Genomic DNA, 15,832 nt, shown 5'->3' on the forward strand with positions numbered 1-15,832 from the left:
GCACACTGGGCTGGCAGTCGCTTTAATTTAAGCCAATGTTTTAAAAAGTGACACTTTCCAAACTGCAGAATTTCTGATTAAAGTGACTTTTATGAGAGAACATGCTTAAGTGTCCGGAGGCACAAAGTGCTGCCCTTTCCCCACCTGTTGCTGCACACTGCTGGTCAGCTGGCTAACTAATGGCTACTGCATTTTTTCCTCACTAATCTATTTGTACTGAAAGTTATTGTGCCATGAAACGCTCTAAAATGTTGTGACTTACAATGATTATCCTTTATTTTCGCCATCACAGTTTTATTTTGTGACTTTGTACATTAAAACATAACATTACAAAAAATAGATGCAGTCCAACTGATGTTTACTGTCAACTTGAAGCAGGACAGACAGACAGTCTGCTTCATCTTTCGAAAGAAGTTTCTGTTGGAAAATATTCTTATGCAAAATCTGTAGAAGCTCCAAAAGTCTAATCCAAGCACCGACTGCACAACGCCCTCTCCTGATTGGTTCCGCTCTGCGTGAGCCCACTGAGGAGTCCGTTTGGTTTCCAGGGGCAACACCATCTACAACACTCACATTAAACACAGTTTCTATCCACAGGCCAACAGGAAAGAACAGAAGGGAAGAAATTATGAACAATCATGAGTAAACACTGCTATACCTGGTTACAGTTTTAATTAAAGCAGCAGTGGCTCATGCTAACTGCAGCCTCACACTTTGAGTGTACAGGAAGTGGTGGGCTGACCCTTTGTTTGGGTTTTGGCTTGAAAAGATTGTGCAGCATGAAATATTCCCAAAGCAGAAGAACAAAGGGCAAAGAATGACTGAATTCCGTCTGTTTGAATCAGGAAGATAAAATAGTAGTCATGCTTCTTTGCGTACATTTGTGTGCCCCAAAATAGATCCAGAAAAGAAATAATGAGTTATTTAAGGTTAAACTCAGACTATGCTGCTGCCCACTGGCTTTCACTTGATAGTCACACAGTAAGGTGGTCAAACGGTGGGAGTACTTTGATCAGCAGATGATTGGCAGCTTGGCAGATCAGAACCAACAGTCCAGAGAAAGATTAAAAGATCTTCTTCTTCTTGCCCTTGTCAATGGTCCTGCAGAAACCAGAGCAGAATTGCAGAGTTACAACTCAACACATTTATCAGTAACACATTTATCTGATCTAAAACCTGATGAGAGAGCATTGCTATAGGAATCAGACAACATTAAAGCTGCAGTATGTAACTTTTATAAAGATATATTTCTTAAACTGTCACCATGTTCCTGACATAACGAGACATGGATCTATGAAAAGATATATATATATATATATATAGATAGATCGATAGATCTATCGATAGATAGATATATACAGTACAAACCAAAATTTTGGACCCACCTTCTAATTCAATGGGTTTTCTTTATTTTCATGACTATTTATAAGGCAAGAAATCCCACTTATTAACCTGACAGGGCACACCTATGAAGTGAAAACCATTTCAGATGATTACCTCTTGAAGCTCATCAAGAAAATGCAGAGTGTGTGCAAAGCAGTAATCACAGCAAAAGGTTGCTACTTTGAAGAAACTAGAATATAAGGGCTATTTTCAGTTGTTTTACACTTTTTTGTTTAGTGCATATTTCCACATGTGTTATTCATAGTTTTGATGCCTTCAGTGTGAATCTACAATGTCAATAGTCATGAAAAAAAAGGAAACTCATTGAATTAAAAGGTGTGTCCAAACTTTTGGTTACACATATATCTATGTACTGTATATATAGATATATAGATAGATATATATATAAATAATTGTTTGTATAAAGCTTATTCTAGATTTTTCATTTTATTCATTTGTATTTACTTCATTATTATTTACCTGCACCTGTATACAGTTGTATATAGGGCAGGGTGATATGGCTGAAACATATATCACAATATTAACATTTCATGTCAGTCAATATCAATAAATAATTGTTGATTAGTATTTCTGTTTTAAATATCTAAAATCCTGCTGAACTGGCGATGTGATCTTTTCTGTTTTATCTGGTTTTCCCTGGACTTGGTGTCCTGATTTTCTCCCTTCCCTCCATGCTGTTGTTTTTATATTCTGAAGCATTTCTGATTCACGGTGGCAAAACCTGAACCTGCTGATATACATGTTACGCAACAAGTTGTTGCTAGGTAACCAAATAGTGAGAGAGTTAGTTGATACCACCAACCTAGCTTAGCAAATTGTAAGAAGTTGAGTGGCTAAAGTCTTTAATCCGCCTACATCTCCCAGAATGCTGTGTGATTCTGGATCGGATTTCAGCGAAATTATTTAACATTCTACCAGATGTATTTTCTATTGATTGATCTATTGATTGCCCAGCCCTACATACCAGCCCTAAGTATATGTATTTATAGTCACTCTTACAGTTTTTCAGTATTTTTTCTGTGTACTCCAAGCAACAACTTCTCGCTGCCAAATTTACTGTTGCATCTTTGTTTAGTGACAATAAAGTTTAAGTCTGACTAACAGCTGTGTGTAAGGTTAATAAGCTTTGGCGTCTTCCTATGCCTTTTTGAACTGGATATGTTCAGATAAAAGTTTAAAAAAACTTTTTTTGGCTTTAAAGGTTGATTATTACTTCTCCCATTATTTTTTCCCTCTGATATATTCCATGTTGAACATGAATAAAGATTTATTCCATTCCATTACCTGTTAAGTTCTAGCTTCTGCTGCTCCAGGATCCTCTGGTGGGTCTCCCAGGTGTTCACCTCCTCCTCAAACTGACGCCGCTTCTCTTCCAGCTCTTTGTACTGAGCTTGCAGGTTTTTCTTCATCTGCTCATGACGCTTCTGGAGCTGCAGAGACAATAGAATCCGTTCTGAGATCTGCTCAGGGAAACAAACAGATTTAATCCCTCCTCAGCTGTGTACCTCCACTTCAGAGTCTTGGAGCTTCTGGACCTTCTCTTTGACCTTCATGTCAAACACTTGCTCCATTTCCAGCTCCATCTTCTTCATCTTGGCCACGTGCTCACGCCGCTCCTCCTCCATTTGAGCTAGGGGGCTCCTGGAGACATGGACACAGGTTCATACACAGCAGATGCTCACAGGCTCTTCACCTCCCAGAGGAACAATTCCCAACAGTAGACGTAGAAAAGGAGGGAAAGCTCTAGATGACTGTTGTCACTGGAAGCCTTCTATAGCAGACTGCTTTCAGAGAGAGCTGACAGAGAGAGGAAGCAGAACCAACCAGAGTTTCACAGACAGAGAGGTAAACTGGCTCCTTGTATCCCTCTGAGGAGAAGGGATGGAAGCTAATATCACTTCACGGATATTCATTATGATGTATTGGGAAGGCTCTCATCATGGCTGAAAACCAGCTAGTCATCCAGATGAACTACGTTCCCTCTGACTTCCAGCCAGATCTCTGAGAAATACTAAAACACAACGATCAGCATTCTAACATCTGCCTGGAAGGCCCAGTGGGAGCTGAGGGGGGATTTATACATCTGAAGCACAATGGTGATTATAAATGATCTGTTTGTGTCACAATAAGCAACAAATCAACTAACCGCACGATAAATGATGATTCCCTTTAATACTGCAAACATTTGACACAGAGAACCAAGAGGTTAGTTTGCTCTTTTTTCTTGCCTGTTTTCCCTGCCCAAGCTGATTAATATTGTTGAAACATAATAACTAATGATCCGTTTTAGCTAATGCTGATTTGGTTATTTTGTTGATTTATTTTGAATATTTAAAATGCTTTCTAGTTCCACTGTTAAATGAATTTATAAATGGATGCTCTTTTTCAGAGGGTGTGCCCTCTGAAAGACATTCCATTATTATAACTATATTAGTTGAAAATGGTCAAAAAGATGACAACATGGTTTAACAGCATTTCATTTCTGGGACAATTTATCGTTCAGTAAAGTGTCATCATGACCCAGCCTAGCTGGTGATTCTCAAAGCTCACCAGCGAGGCCTGTGAGCTAGCTCAAAGCTAGCTTACACAGCTGAATGTTTTAAGATTTATAAAGATTTTACTGATTCCAGACGAAAATATTCATCTATGTCCAACAGTGAATGGTTTAGGAGTAAGGTAAATGCAAGGTGAGACGAACAGCAATAACAGGATGTGTAACAAACTGCAGTTGGAATTAAAGTGGGCTAAACGGCGGGTGAGAATGAACCCTATGGTTCTTCAGTTTTTAGAAAACAAGCATGTTAGGTTTCATGTACATCTCATGTTGTATTCACCCAATTCCTCTACCTGGTAAGGACTTAGTATTCCCTGATAAAACCTCCAGATTTCACAGAGAGCAAACAGACTAAAAGCAATGCAGCTGAAAATAAGATAGGAGTCAGGAGAGAGGCGAAGCTAGAGCCTTTTCTCAAGGGAGTGAAGAAGTGAGGTAACTTACATGTCATCAGGTGTGTCAGGTCTAAAAACAAAGAAAGAAAGAAATGCACAGACACTTAGCATGCTGCCATAAATCATGCATTAGCTTGTGACAGTGTGCTGGTGGATAGAGACAGTTGGAGCTATTGGTTTAGCAGTCAGATGGGGATTCAGTTAGAGTGGGATTAAATCCAGCTGATGACCAGTTAGTGGGGGTTAGTGCTGGCTCATTTGGACAAGGAATCAGTGAAGCTTTAGTCAGCCTGTGGCCTAAAGGAAACTTCAGGGTCAAACTGGGAGCAATCAGCTCCCAGAACCTCCAGCTGGACCGCTAAGCTAATCCTAGGAGCCTTTTCTTCATCAATGTGACCTGTAGGAGGTTGGTGTGGTAAACTCACTTGGTTAGCTGGCCCTTGTTCTTATTGTTGTCAACACCATTATAGGTGACAGCAGCCAGCTTCCTGCTGCGGTAGTTCTCATAGTGGACGTTGTTAGTGACATCCTTCAGGTCTTGCATATGAGTCCTGAAACCAAGAAGAAGTGTGTTACCTCCTCTGTGGGATGAATCAACAGGACTTTTCGTTTGGTAAGCTGCAATGTCATGCAAGTGAGATCATGTAAACCAGGGGTCAACAACCTGCAACAATGGTTCTTAATAACTTTGGCAAAAAATTAAGAAGAACCAGCTAATATTTTAAACTTTAGATATAACAACAAACAGTCCTTTATAATTTGATTTTTATTTTAAATCCTAAAAATAGAAATCAAATGGTGATTCTTTCAAAAGGACAACACATTTCCTGTAGAAGATATTCATCTAAAATTATAAGCTGTTTTTTTCAGAAAGTCATCTAAAATTTGTGGCTCTAAATGAGATTTAACTAACTGTCCTGAGTGTAAAAATGGCTCTTTAGGCTGTAAAGGCTGTAGAGATGTGGGTTTTCACTCACCTTATCAGCATGTTACGGAGAATAGTAAAATCACAGTGGTCTCCATTTTCAACTGCAGATAAAAGAGAAATGATCGAAACAGAGCTGCTAACAGTGAGGAGTCACAGTGTTCCCAAACTCTGACCTTATGCTTCAAACTTTCCTTGAAAACTAAATCACCATTCATTACATCTAAATGTGCACCAGGCAGCAGCTCAGTGTGGAACCAAGCAAGGTAAAAACTAGCCAGCCTGCTGCAGTACCGTAACATGCCACAGTGTGGCAGCCCATGCATTCCTCCACAGAGAAGCTCACCACAGTCCTCTGAGGTTTCTCTGTGGTAGAGTGACTTGCATAGTTTCTCAGGGACCTTGCCCTCCGTCTCGCTCTCTTCCCGCCTGCTCTTTATATTTATGCTGACATGTTGCCAAAAACATTTTTGGTATTCCAGATCTCCTTCCCAGAGGACGGCCCACCCTCACCCAAAACCAGTTTCATAGCAGAACGCCTACAACTCGTCTAATTGGTCGTGTTGTGTTCAGTTCTTCGGCTCGGTTTTTCCATATTGATCCAAGCAGATTCTTTATGATGTTTAACTTGTGTTTACTGCTTCAGTCATCTGCTGCTCTGTGGGCTGCAGATGTTCAACAGGTCTTCCCACAGAGCCACGGCAGCTTCCTGTGTCACGTCAAACAGCATGAGACTTTCACATCCTCTGAGCAAATGAAATCTGTGGTCTGTCCTGCTGCCTGCCTCAGAGTGACAATCTTTTATTCTGATTAAGCTTTTCTTCACTTGAGCTATAAGAATTAAGGCATATGAACTTTATATGCCTTAATTTGCTATAAGTTAGTCATCTTGTCATCAAAAACAAGCTGATGTTGGGAACTTAAAATATTCATAATGCATTTCAATAATATTCACACTATTACTGTCACATATAACCACACATTTCAATATATTTGATTCACATTCTCTCCTCTTGTCACTCTCTCATTCAGTATATTTCAGTATCGTCACCTTCCTAAAATAATGGCCTTGGTCTTTTTTTTCCAAAAGTGATTTTTTTTTTCATCTAAATCATCTTTTGGCAATAAAAAGGAGGGATTTCTTTGCCAAAATAGCTTTTGGCAAAAAATGACTTAGTCCATTATTTTAGGAAGTTGACAAGGTGGATCAGAAAAAGAATTTGCATGTGTGAAATAATCTACATGATGCGTTTCTCTTAGTGATAAATTACTGAAATAAATGAACTTTTTTCTAATATTCTATTTTCCAGTGTGTCAGCAGCTCAACATGCATGGAATGGAAACTGTGAGGTATTCATGAGTGGGACGTCCCACTGGCTGCTATTGATGAGCTAACAGCTCTCACCTTCAGCCACGCCCCAGGGGTACTGCCTGCCCCGGACCCGCTTCCCGTTGACCTCGATGATCGTGTTGCTGCCAACTACAGCGAGAGGCAAACGATCCTGCAGGAAGGGAGAGGACGCCGGTTACACGGCGCATGGACCACTGCTAGAGACCACCGTTTCAGATGCATGACCAGAAACATGCATCTGAAACCATTTCAAATGTCACAGAGGAGCATCAAGGAGGAGCTGACCTTGATTTTTCTGATCATCTTCATCTCCTCCTCATTGTCCGTCTCTGGGAAGTCGTAGATTTTGATTTTATGCTCATGGATTTCTTTCATGATCTGCGTGCAGCACAGGAACAGAGGGATGTGGGATGTGAGACAAACACCCAGAAACATCAATAGTTACAGCTGAAGGGAGTCAATACACAGCAGGGGGTCCGACCATCAGCCAGGTTGCTCTGACATTATAAAGTATAAAGCAGCATTAGTGCAGCTGTTATCAGTGTCATTAAACAACACAAAAGTGGATGTAGTCTATGAGGCTACATAATAAAGATATGTTATGTAATGAATTGATTTTAATTTATTAAACTAAAATGATTGAATCAGAAACATTTCCAAATGAACAAAGCAAATTAATATGAGCTGTAATGTAACAAATGGCTGATCTGGAGATATTAGAGTGCAGAGAAAATCCTGCAGGCTGATGCAGAATCTCAAACACTTTACAGCATCAACGGGAAAATAATCTGCCTCCATATTTATCAAATATCAATCAATCAATCAATCTTTATTTCAGACACAAAAGAGGTCCATAGTAAAACAAAAAGAAAAAAAAAAACAAAAAGAAACATGACAGTCACTGAGCCACAAATAAATGATGACGCCAATGTTTCCACAATCTTGAGAAAAATCTCGCTGTACTAAAAACAGGGTTTACTAAAATTGCTATTATATTATTGTATGACACGGGTAATCTACACATACATTTATACATGAGATTCCTGAGCGCAGCTGCACATGTGGGAACAGCGTTATGTGCAAACATGTGGCTGGCACTGCTCCATCTAGGCACTTTGAGTAGGAGCCTCAGGCCATCATTGTATGCCACATAAAGTTTGTGCAGGCTACTTTTTTTTAATATCTTCGCCATAGATGGGCTGTGTAAAATGAAGTACAAAAAACTTTAAAAAGAGCTACCTTCACAGAGGATGAACACATACCAAACTTTCTGATCAAAATATTAGCCTGTGCATACATCATGCAATACTGCCTACAAATGATCATCAGATAGGTCATCAGTTATGTAATGTCCCAGATATTTAATTTCATTGCATATATTGAGGACAATGCCAGATAAAGAGAAGTCAGAGGTTATCAGATGCTTATCTGCTCTACTTCTAACAATCATGACATTGCTTTTCTTAGCGTTATATTTGACATCAAAATCACATCCATATTGGGAGCAGACCCTTAGTAATTGTTGAAGGCCAGCACTTTATGGGCATAAGATTACCAAATCATCCGCATACATTATGTGATTGATTGTGCGGTCACCAACTACACAGCCTGTTTTACAACAATTCAGGCGCTTTGATAGTTCATCCATGTAGATGTTAAAAAGGTAAGGGGACAATATACTTCCCTGCCTTACAAATAATAACTAGGTCTGTTTCTTTAATACGGTATAATCAGGACACTTTGGATGAGGCATTAATTTAAAAACAACATCAAACATGACAAAAGTAAATTAAAGGGATAAAAAAGTAGGTGGGGCAAAATATCAACCATGACAGAACAGAGAAATCAACAGGAAGTTATGAACTCTGTGTCCTGAAGTCACAGTGACTGACAATTCAAATGTGGTTTCTTCAATGAACATGAGACTGCATACCATTATCCAGGTATGATGAAGAGGTAGAAGTTTCCTGTTAAAGCTGCAGGATGTAATTCTGATGTAGATCTGTTTTTTGTGTGTGTGTTTTTTTAACATATTTGCTAAAACTGTCACTATGTCTTGACAGTATAAAATGAGGCAGATCATCTCTGCCTCCTCTCTGAGCTCCTATTGGCATCTACAGACATACAGCAGTCAGAAACAAGTGCTGCCAATCACTCTTGTGTAAGCGCTGCTCACATCCTACCTATTGCGCTCGGCTATGCTATGCTAGTTCCTAAGTAAGTACTCCCAAGCTTTGTTTTGGGCAAATGTAGGCCCAAAACAGAGCAGTAATAAAGTGTGCAATTATTTAAACTAGTCTTTAATCAATACATTTAAGGTGTATTTGTTGGATTTAGAACACCTTTAGAACACTAAACATGTTTCTTTTTAGTGACATAAAAAACAATGTTAGTTTTAGGAGGGACAGCCTGAGGATGCCTTCATGATTCAAAGGAAACTAGTAAAGAGAAACAGCAGTGGATCAAATGAACTCAGTAAAACTGTAGAAGTGAAGAGGAGGCTGAGTGCAGCTGCAGGCAGACGGTAAACACACACCTGTTTTTTGAACTGTTGACACTCTTCCGGAGTCATTGTGTCAGCTTTGGCGATGAGGGGAATGACGTTGACTTTTTCATGTAACCGCTTCATAAATTCAATGTCTAGCGGCTTCAGCCTGGAAACAGCAGCAAGTCACAAGGTTTCAGTTAGTAGGACAGAGAAGAATTCACGATACTGGGTTCATTCAGAAAGCAATGTTGATCTGTATGGTGCGACAGATTTAAGGAGCCCATGTGCAGCTGTCAGTTTGCTACCATAGTGGGAGTGTCTAAGGCAGGGTCTGGTGGGTTTCACGACCAGAACTACAGATAACAAATTGCACCGACTCAGGCACCTGACTGGGACCATTACACACACAAACCTATTACAATAGAAGGCCAATAATATCTGAATTAGAATCAGCATTGTTATCAACATGTTTAGGACACATTCCCAGCCTATAAAAGCTGTTGTTTTGACAGTCTGAAGAGCAGAAGCCCAGACTCCTCATTCAGCAGCAGATGCTGCAAATAAACTCAGCCCATATGGTGGCGGACCTCAGAGGTGGACACAGTCCAGCACACCGGGTCACTGTGGGCCAACAGGCTCAACAAGCATCAAAAACAAACCCTCTTCTGGTTAAGGAGTCCTGTGTGGCGTGGTGTGTGTCTGTGTGTGTGTGTGAGGAAGTTTGGCAGGAGCAGCAGATGAGAGGAATGAGGTCTCCAGGTCAGTGAGCTCAGGGCGGATTACACCAATATTATTCCAGCCGCTTAGCCAGCTACAAGGCCGCAGGCAGGATGGGCCCGAGGGGAGCTAGCATACAGCCGGGGTGGCAGCGTAAACACACTGCCAACAGTGTGACTGCCTGTTAGCAGTCACAACTTGAAACTACCCAGCAGCACTCACCCATGACCAGACGGAGCGATGAAGTACAGGCAGCAGTGCACTCTACTGTCTGGCATCAGTCGTCTGTTGACCCGCGACTCTGAGTTGAGGAAGTCTTCAAACTTATTGTCAATGTAGTCGGTCACCGGCTGCCAGCTGGAGAGGGGAGAGGGGTTTAGAATTCAAGGTTAAATATCAGAACAAAAAAAAAAAGATGGATGTCTAACATTCTGCTCTACAGTCTAACATCTATAAACTTGCCAAGCTTCAATGTATTTTATTGAGATGTTATGTGACAGACCAGCACAAAGCAGTCAAGTAGAAGGAAAATAATACATGGTTTCCAAACTTTTGCACTGATTGAAATCTGAAAAATACGGTGTGTGTTTGTGTTCATCCTCCATGAATGAATACTGTTTAGAAGCAGGTTTCACAGGGCGAGCAGCTTTCAATATAAACTTGCTTCCTCTGTCTTTTATAAACTGCCAGCTCAAGTTCATTTGGGTCGGATGGAGAGCCTGTCTGCTTGTAGAACTGCTTGTAGAGCTGAAAGCTCATTGTCTGACTACAAAGTTTCTTTCCAAAATTTGCTAAATCCAATTTTCCAGAAAGTCTGACCAGCTTCCCTGCTGAAGAACAGTTTTCCCCCATGATGATGCTGCCACCACCACCACGTTTCACCATGAGGATATGGTGTCAGTAATGTGCAGTGTTTTCACCAGACACAGCACTAGTCATTTATTTGCTATGTCCCTCTACATGACTACTGCTGAATTGCAATTGGCAGTTCTTCCTGCCAGTGGATTTTATTGATGCAAACATGCCCCACACTCTTTTTCAGATGTTTTATAGTAAAAAATGTTAAAAACCACAAATAATTTTTCTTCCACTTCACATTTCTGTTAACCTTTTATGACAGAACATTAAAATAAAATACACAAATGTTTGTGACTAAAACCAGATAAAATGGGGCAAAGATTAAGCAAAATGAATATTTTTGGAGCCATCAACAGTAACCTATAGATGAGCTCACCAGTTACTGTTGTCTACAGCGTCCCCAAAGCCAGGCGTGTCAACGATGGTCAGCAGAAGGTGGACCCCTCCTTCCTTTATCAGAACCTGGGACTGCTCCACCTGTCATCAATAAGAACAAGTGTAGGAAACGGGGTTTGTGTCAGTTAGAGTCTCATTTAGAAACACTTTACTGAGGAGAACTGGAGATAAAACAAACAGAGCAGTCACAACATGGAAGTTCCCATAAAGCAATGGAAGAATCCACAGCATAACAAGTAAGAGCAGCATGGATCATGTTTGTTTGGCGAGGAAGAACCAAGAGAACAAAGATGCCTCTGAAGGCATCAATAAGGTGGGGGCTGGAGGGGTAGAGTGGGCTTTGATCAGCAGACCAGTGTGGGGTCGAGACACAACTCGTGATCAGCAGATCAACTTTGATTTAATCAGCAGATCTGAAGCCGACCTCGGCCTCCCTCATGCTTTCAACAGGAAACATTCTGAGTGAGAGACGAGATGCAGCCAGTCGGGTCAGAATTAGAATTTGATATTTGTCACTGTACACATGTACAATGAGATTAAAGCCAGCTTCACAACAGTGCAAACAATGTAAGAAATATGCAATATACACATAAATATGGTGGTATTTACAGTGTTAAATCAATTAGATTTCTATATACACGTATACACAACAAATAATTAGCACATGTGAAAGTTCAGACTCAGACAGCTCTTTGAGTCTGTTTGTTTTTGAACAGATCCAGAAGAAAAATTAGATGAGATAGGATGATGAAAATTAGTTTGGGTTTCCAAACAAACTTAAAGTAATTCTTTTTCATTACTTCAAAGCTAGAAGTTTATTACTATACCTATTTGGTAAACTCAAATGATGCAACAGCATTTTAAACTTCTGATTGGTTCATTCACAATGCTTGAGTTAACAAGCGGCCCACCTGTAGATGCGTTTTAGAGCTACACCTTAAAGCCACTGCTTATCAGGAAGAGAACAATGCTCCTTCACTCCAACGTGTCCCAGAGATGAACGACTTCTGCTGTGAAATTTATACACCACCACCAAAACTAAGTTACACCTTGTACAGGTGCTAACTGAAGTGAAACCAGTCTCATACCAACCTAGCCTGAGAAGCCACTCAGAGAGGAAGGAGCAAAGTGAACAGCCACATTACAGTTTTATTAGAAGTGCCGACTGTCATTACTTACAAAATAATGCAAAGTTGGCACTTTAATGGACTTTCAATGCAGCTTTTAAAGCAACTTTGCATTAAAAGTGTCATTATTTACCGAATGACACTTCATGACAACAGTCATAGACATTCATAAACACTCGTTCATGTTCATGTCAGGTGTTACGTCATGTTTATGACCGTGTCATGTCAGTATTATACACACCCTATCAAATAAAATGTTAACGCTAATTCAAATAAAAAAACAACAATTCATATTTAAAATTCCCACCAGGAAGGCTGAAAAACAGAAAACAAAAAAATAACTGAATTCATTTAAGAGTATAATTTAAAACAAACCATAAATGATTATGTTTCAAAGTAAAAGACCTATGAAGATGTCAACTGGTTGACCGTCGTGTAAGTGTGTAGGATTGTTGTGGAGACAGCTTGAAACATACTTCCATCTACTGCGCAACGGGGCTGACTCAATCCCCAGACACGCCCCGTGAAAACAGTGAACTCATGGGAAAAAGCTGGAGACCAGATCCGCCTTCCTGCTCAGGTGCATCAGGGGGAGAAGGACTGTCCCGGTGAGACAGCATGTGTTCTGAAGCAAAACAATCTACCAAGTCATGCTTTACTTCCTTCCTGTGAAAACATGTTCTGCACCTCCTGCACCCACACTAAGCTAGCCTCAGTTCTACTGATGTAATCTGCTGTCACTTTTATAACTGGAGGTTTTGAAAGAGTCCCAGACTGGAAGCTAATATTAGCATCATCATGTGGCTGAATCTAAACGGTTTATTCATAATATTAGACAAAGAAGAAAAGTAAAAACACTTTACTTTTCAAACCATATGTGACTTGATTTAACATTAAATTTCCAAAACTGAACCAAGGCATCTGTTGGAAGTTGCACTTAGTTTAATGAAAACTCCACTAACTCATTCATGTATTCATCAAATACTTCTTTATGTTGCTTTACATCTATTTGGATGATTTGGTCAGTTTCCCCAAGACGTTGTGTGAGTAATGCAGTTATGTAGCATGTGGTCCAACCACATGATTATCAGGTCATCAGAGCAGATTTTAAAGTAAAAGCAAAACTATGTTGAAACTCGGTTTCCAATCATACTTCACTGTATTTTCCAAACCAGCCTGGCCAAGCAGCTACCTGGAGTCTCTAGCAGCTGCATTTTTCCAGTTGGGCTCCAAACATTGTTTCTTTCTCTATTCAAGGCAGCTACATTTCTTTATCAGGTTTTTCAGAGCAGAAAGTCTCCAGGGCTCCTAGTCTCACTACAGATTATTCTAAAGAAACCAGAAATTCTCCTATTGTCACTTCTATAAGCAACACTCTTCAATGCACATTCCTAAAATGAGTGTTGAAGACTCAAAGTTTTCAGTTTTCAGTATCAGTAAGATGTTTAAAGATGAAGTCAGAATAAGCACAAAGACTTCTGATTTTTATTTTTAAAGAAGAGTGTTTCCTACCACATCTGGTTCATTGGTTCAGAGAGAGTGAGAGGGCAGATAACAGGAAGGCTGAACAGACTTCAGCAAAGTTGCTCTGTCTTATCCTTTTTATTTTGTCAGAGCAGAGACAAGGGAATCAATTCTCTGGGAAATACACACAGACTGATGGTTTTCTAGTGCTAGCCATGCTAATGGCTAATATAAGATGCTAGGATAAATGAAGCCCAGTTTGCAGTGATTGTTTTCTCAAGGTCAAAAAAGAGATTTGTAATTATGTATCTGTTTTTTCATAAAGGCAAATGAAAGTCGGGTAAAATTAGAATCAGCAGGTAGGAGCTATAGAAAAAACAGATCAACCCAACTGGAGCTGAGGCAGAGTGAAAACACACAAGCGGGGCTGAGCTGAAAAGTGAGAAAAGGAAATGAAAATGTCCTCAGTTGTCCAAAAGCTTCTCTGTGGTCCTGGAGGAGGTGGCAGCATGATGTGGCTTTCAGAGGGGCCTTCAACACCTGACATCAATACATACAGCTGGCCATGAGCATGTGCTTTTAGGTCATAGCTCTTGGTGTACAGATTCAGTCTGTTACCTATATGTCAGCACAAATGACTCAGGACATGTCAAAATGTTCAGCTTTTCTTCACAGACAAATCAAACTGTCAAATCAAACAATTTCCCACAACGCCAAGGATCCAGTACAGTCAACTGGTGCACACTGACTTAAGAACGGATCCCCAATGACTAACATCACAACAGAATGTACTCTGACCAATGACACTGGAGGAATGCCAAAAACAAAAAATAAATAAATCAATTCACATAAGAATCCTGATCCTCATTACTACAATTAAAAATCAATTTAAAATGTCAAATTGATTTTTAAAAAATAAAACAAACCCAATGGTTGTTGGTTTCCATTTTCTATCCATACAGGACGTTCTCCATCCACACAGGAAATGAATACTGAACGTTTATCTGTTGTGACAAAGAATTATCATAACCGTGAAGTATGATTAGTGAATAACTAACTAACTACAAAGACTTCATACCTTTAGATTAAAACATAAATCATTATGAATAATTGTTTCGACTCGAAAAATAATTGTAAATCAAATTGTTGCCCTAAAAATCTAAATCAAATTGCAAGATAGTAGGAGATTCTGCCCCTATATGACACACCTGTACATGCTTGTCCTGAGCGAAATGAACCCAACTCTTCAGTGAACTAGTTCCTGAACTAGAACCCAGGACGTGTTTGTGCGTCAGCGGGACAAGAATGTGCTCAGTCCCCAGGCAGCTTGTTGGCTAATCACCAAGTCCCTGCCTCATGCGCTCAAATTAGACAGGAACTACAAAGACACCCACCCAGGTTTTCTCACGTCCAGCTAACACCCCAACAAATTCAACTGGATTAGTATATGACAAACTGCATTCCTTACAGTGTCCTCACATTCTAGCAGTCTTTACCAATAAAGGAACCACAAATGTGTCCAAATCTTCAGTCTGTGGTTCCTGGAGAGCTGAAGAACAAGAGCTGTCTGTTCTCTGTTGTAATCATCTCAGTGATCTACCAGTAAGCTTCACTTAAAGCCCCCAATGACCCAAGGACTGAAGCAAGGGGTGAATCCTGAAACATAAAGTCTGTGGGAACACCCCTACACACACACACACACACACACGCACACATCCTAAATCTCCTTTAATAAGAGCTCAGGGGTGTAAACAAATTGGAAGCAGCAGTGGGTTGAGGATAGACAGAGACCCTCAGTATGCTGCCAGGAATTAGCTGAGATTTAGAGTAAAGTAGAAGATCAGAATGAACAGAGAAGGGCGAGGTCCCCCCCTTCTTTACACCAACTGCTTCACTTGTTCTCCTTCAACAGGAAGCTGCAGTTCAAGCTACAGGTGTGGGCTGTAAGTGATCCCTCTATATCTGCCACCGCAAGCAGAAGCATCGCCTAAAGATTCACTTGAAAACACAGAACTCTGACATTTAGAACCATCTACAGAAAACTGAAAGTCTTGCAGCTTTCATAAGTGTTGTTGCTTCCTTTATCTGTCCTAATCAGGACAACTTCAGCGTTTTACTTTTAAATATATACCAGAGGAAGTGGGAGAAATTGA

The 15,832-nt window shown here is 40.1% G+C and overlaps 1 protein-coding gene across 2 annotated transcripts in view; it reads right to left on the reverse strand.

Moving 5' to 3' along the window:
- Window positions 1-249: 249 nt before the first annotated feature.
- The window catches only part of LOC114156131 (septin-7-like), a 34,196-nt gene continuing 18,613 nt past the window's right edge, over window positions 250-15,832 (reverse strand). The window contains exons 5-15 of one of the 2 annotated variants that reach the window (XM_028036388.1): window positions 11,069-11,169; window positions 10,057-10,191; window positions 9,166-9,283; window positions 6,915-7,007; window positions 6,684-6,780; window positions 5,331-5,382; window positions 4,779-4,904; window positions 4,403-4,423; window positions 2,910-3,045; window positions 2,689-2,834; window positions 250-1,101 (exon numbers count right to left, since the gene is read on the reverse strand). In XM_028036388.1, the coding sequence (XP_027892189.1) occupies window positions 1,065-1,101; window positions 2,689-2,834; window positions 2,910-3,045; window positions 4,403-4,423; window positions 4,779-4,904; window positions 5,331-5,382; window positions 6,684-6,780; window positions 6,915-7,007; window positions 9,166-9,283; window positions 10,057-10,191; window positions 11,069-11,169 (1,062 nt within the window). In that variant the 3' untranslated portion in view covers window positions 250-1,064. The remainder of the gene's footprint in view (window positions 1,102-2,688; window positions 2,835-2,909; window positions 3,046-4,402; window positions 4,424-4,778; window positions 4,905-5,330; window positions 5,383-6,683; window positions 6,781-6,914; window positions 7,008-9,165; window positions 9,284-10,056; window positions 10,192-11,068; window positions 11,170-15,832) is intronic. The other variant, XM_028036389.1, reaches the window with a different exon arrangement.

The sequence above is a fragment of the Xiphophorus couchianus genome, chromosome 13, assembly GCF_001444195.1.
Source record: "Xiphophorus couchianus chromosome 13, X_couchianus-1.0, whole genome shotgun sequence".
Classification (NCBI taxonomy): domain Eukaryota; kingdom Metazoa; phylum Chordata; class Actinopteri; order Cyprinodontiformes; family Poeciliidae; genus Xiphophorus; species Xiphophorus couchianus.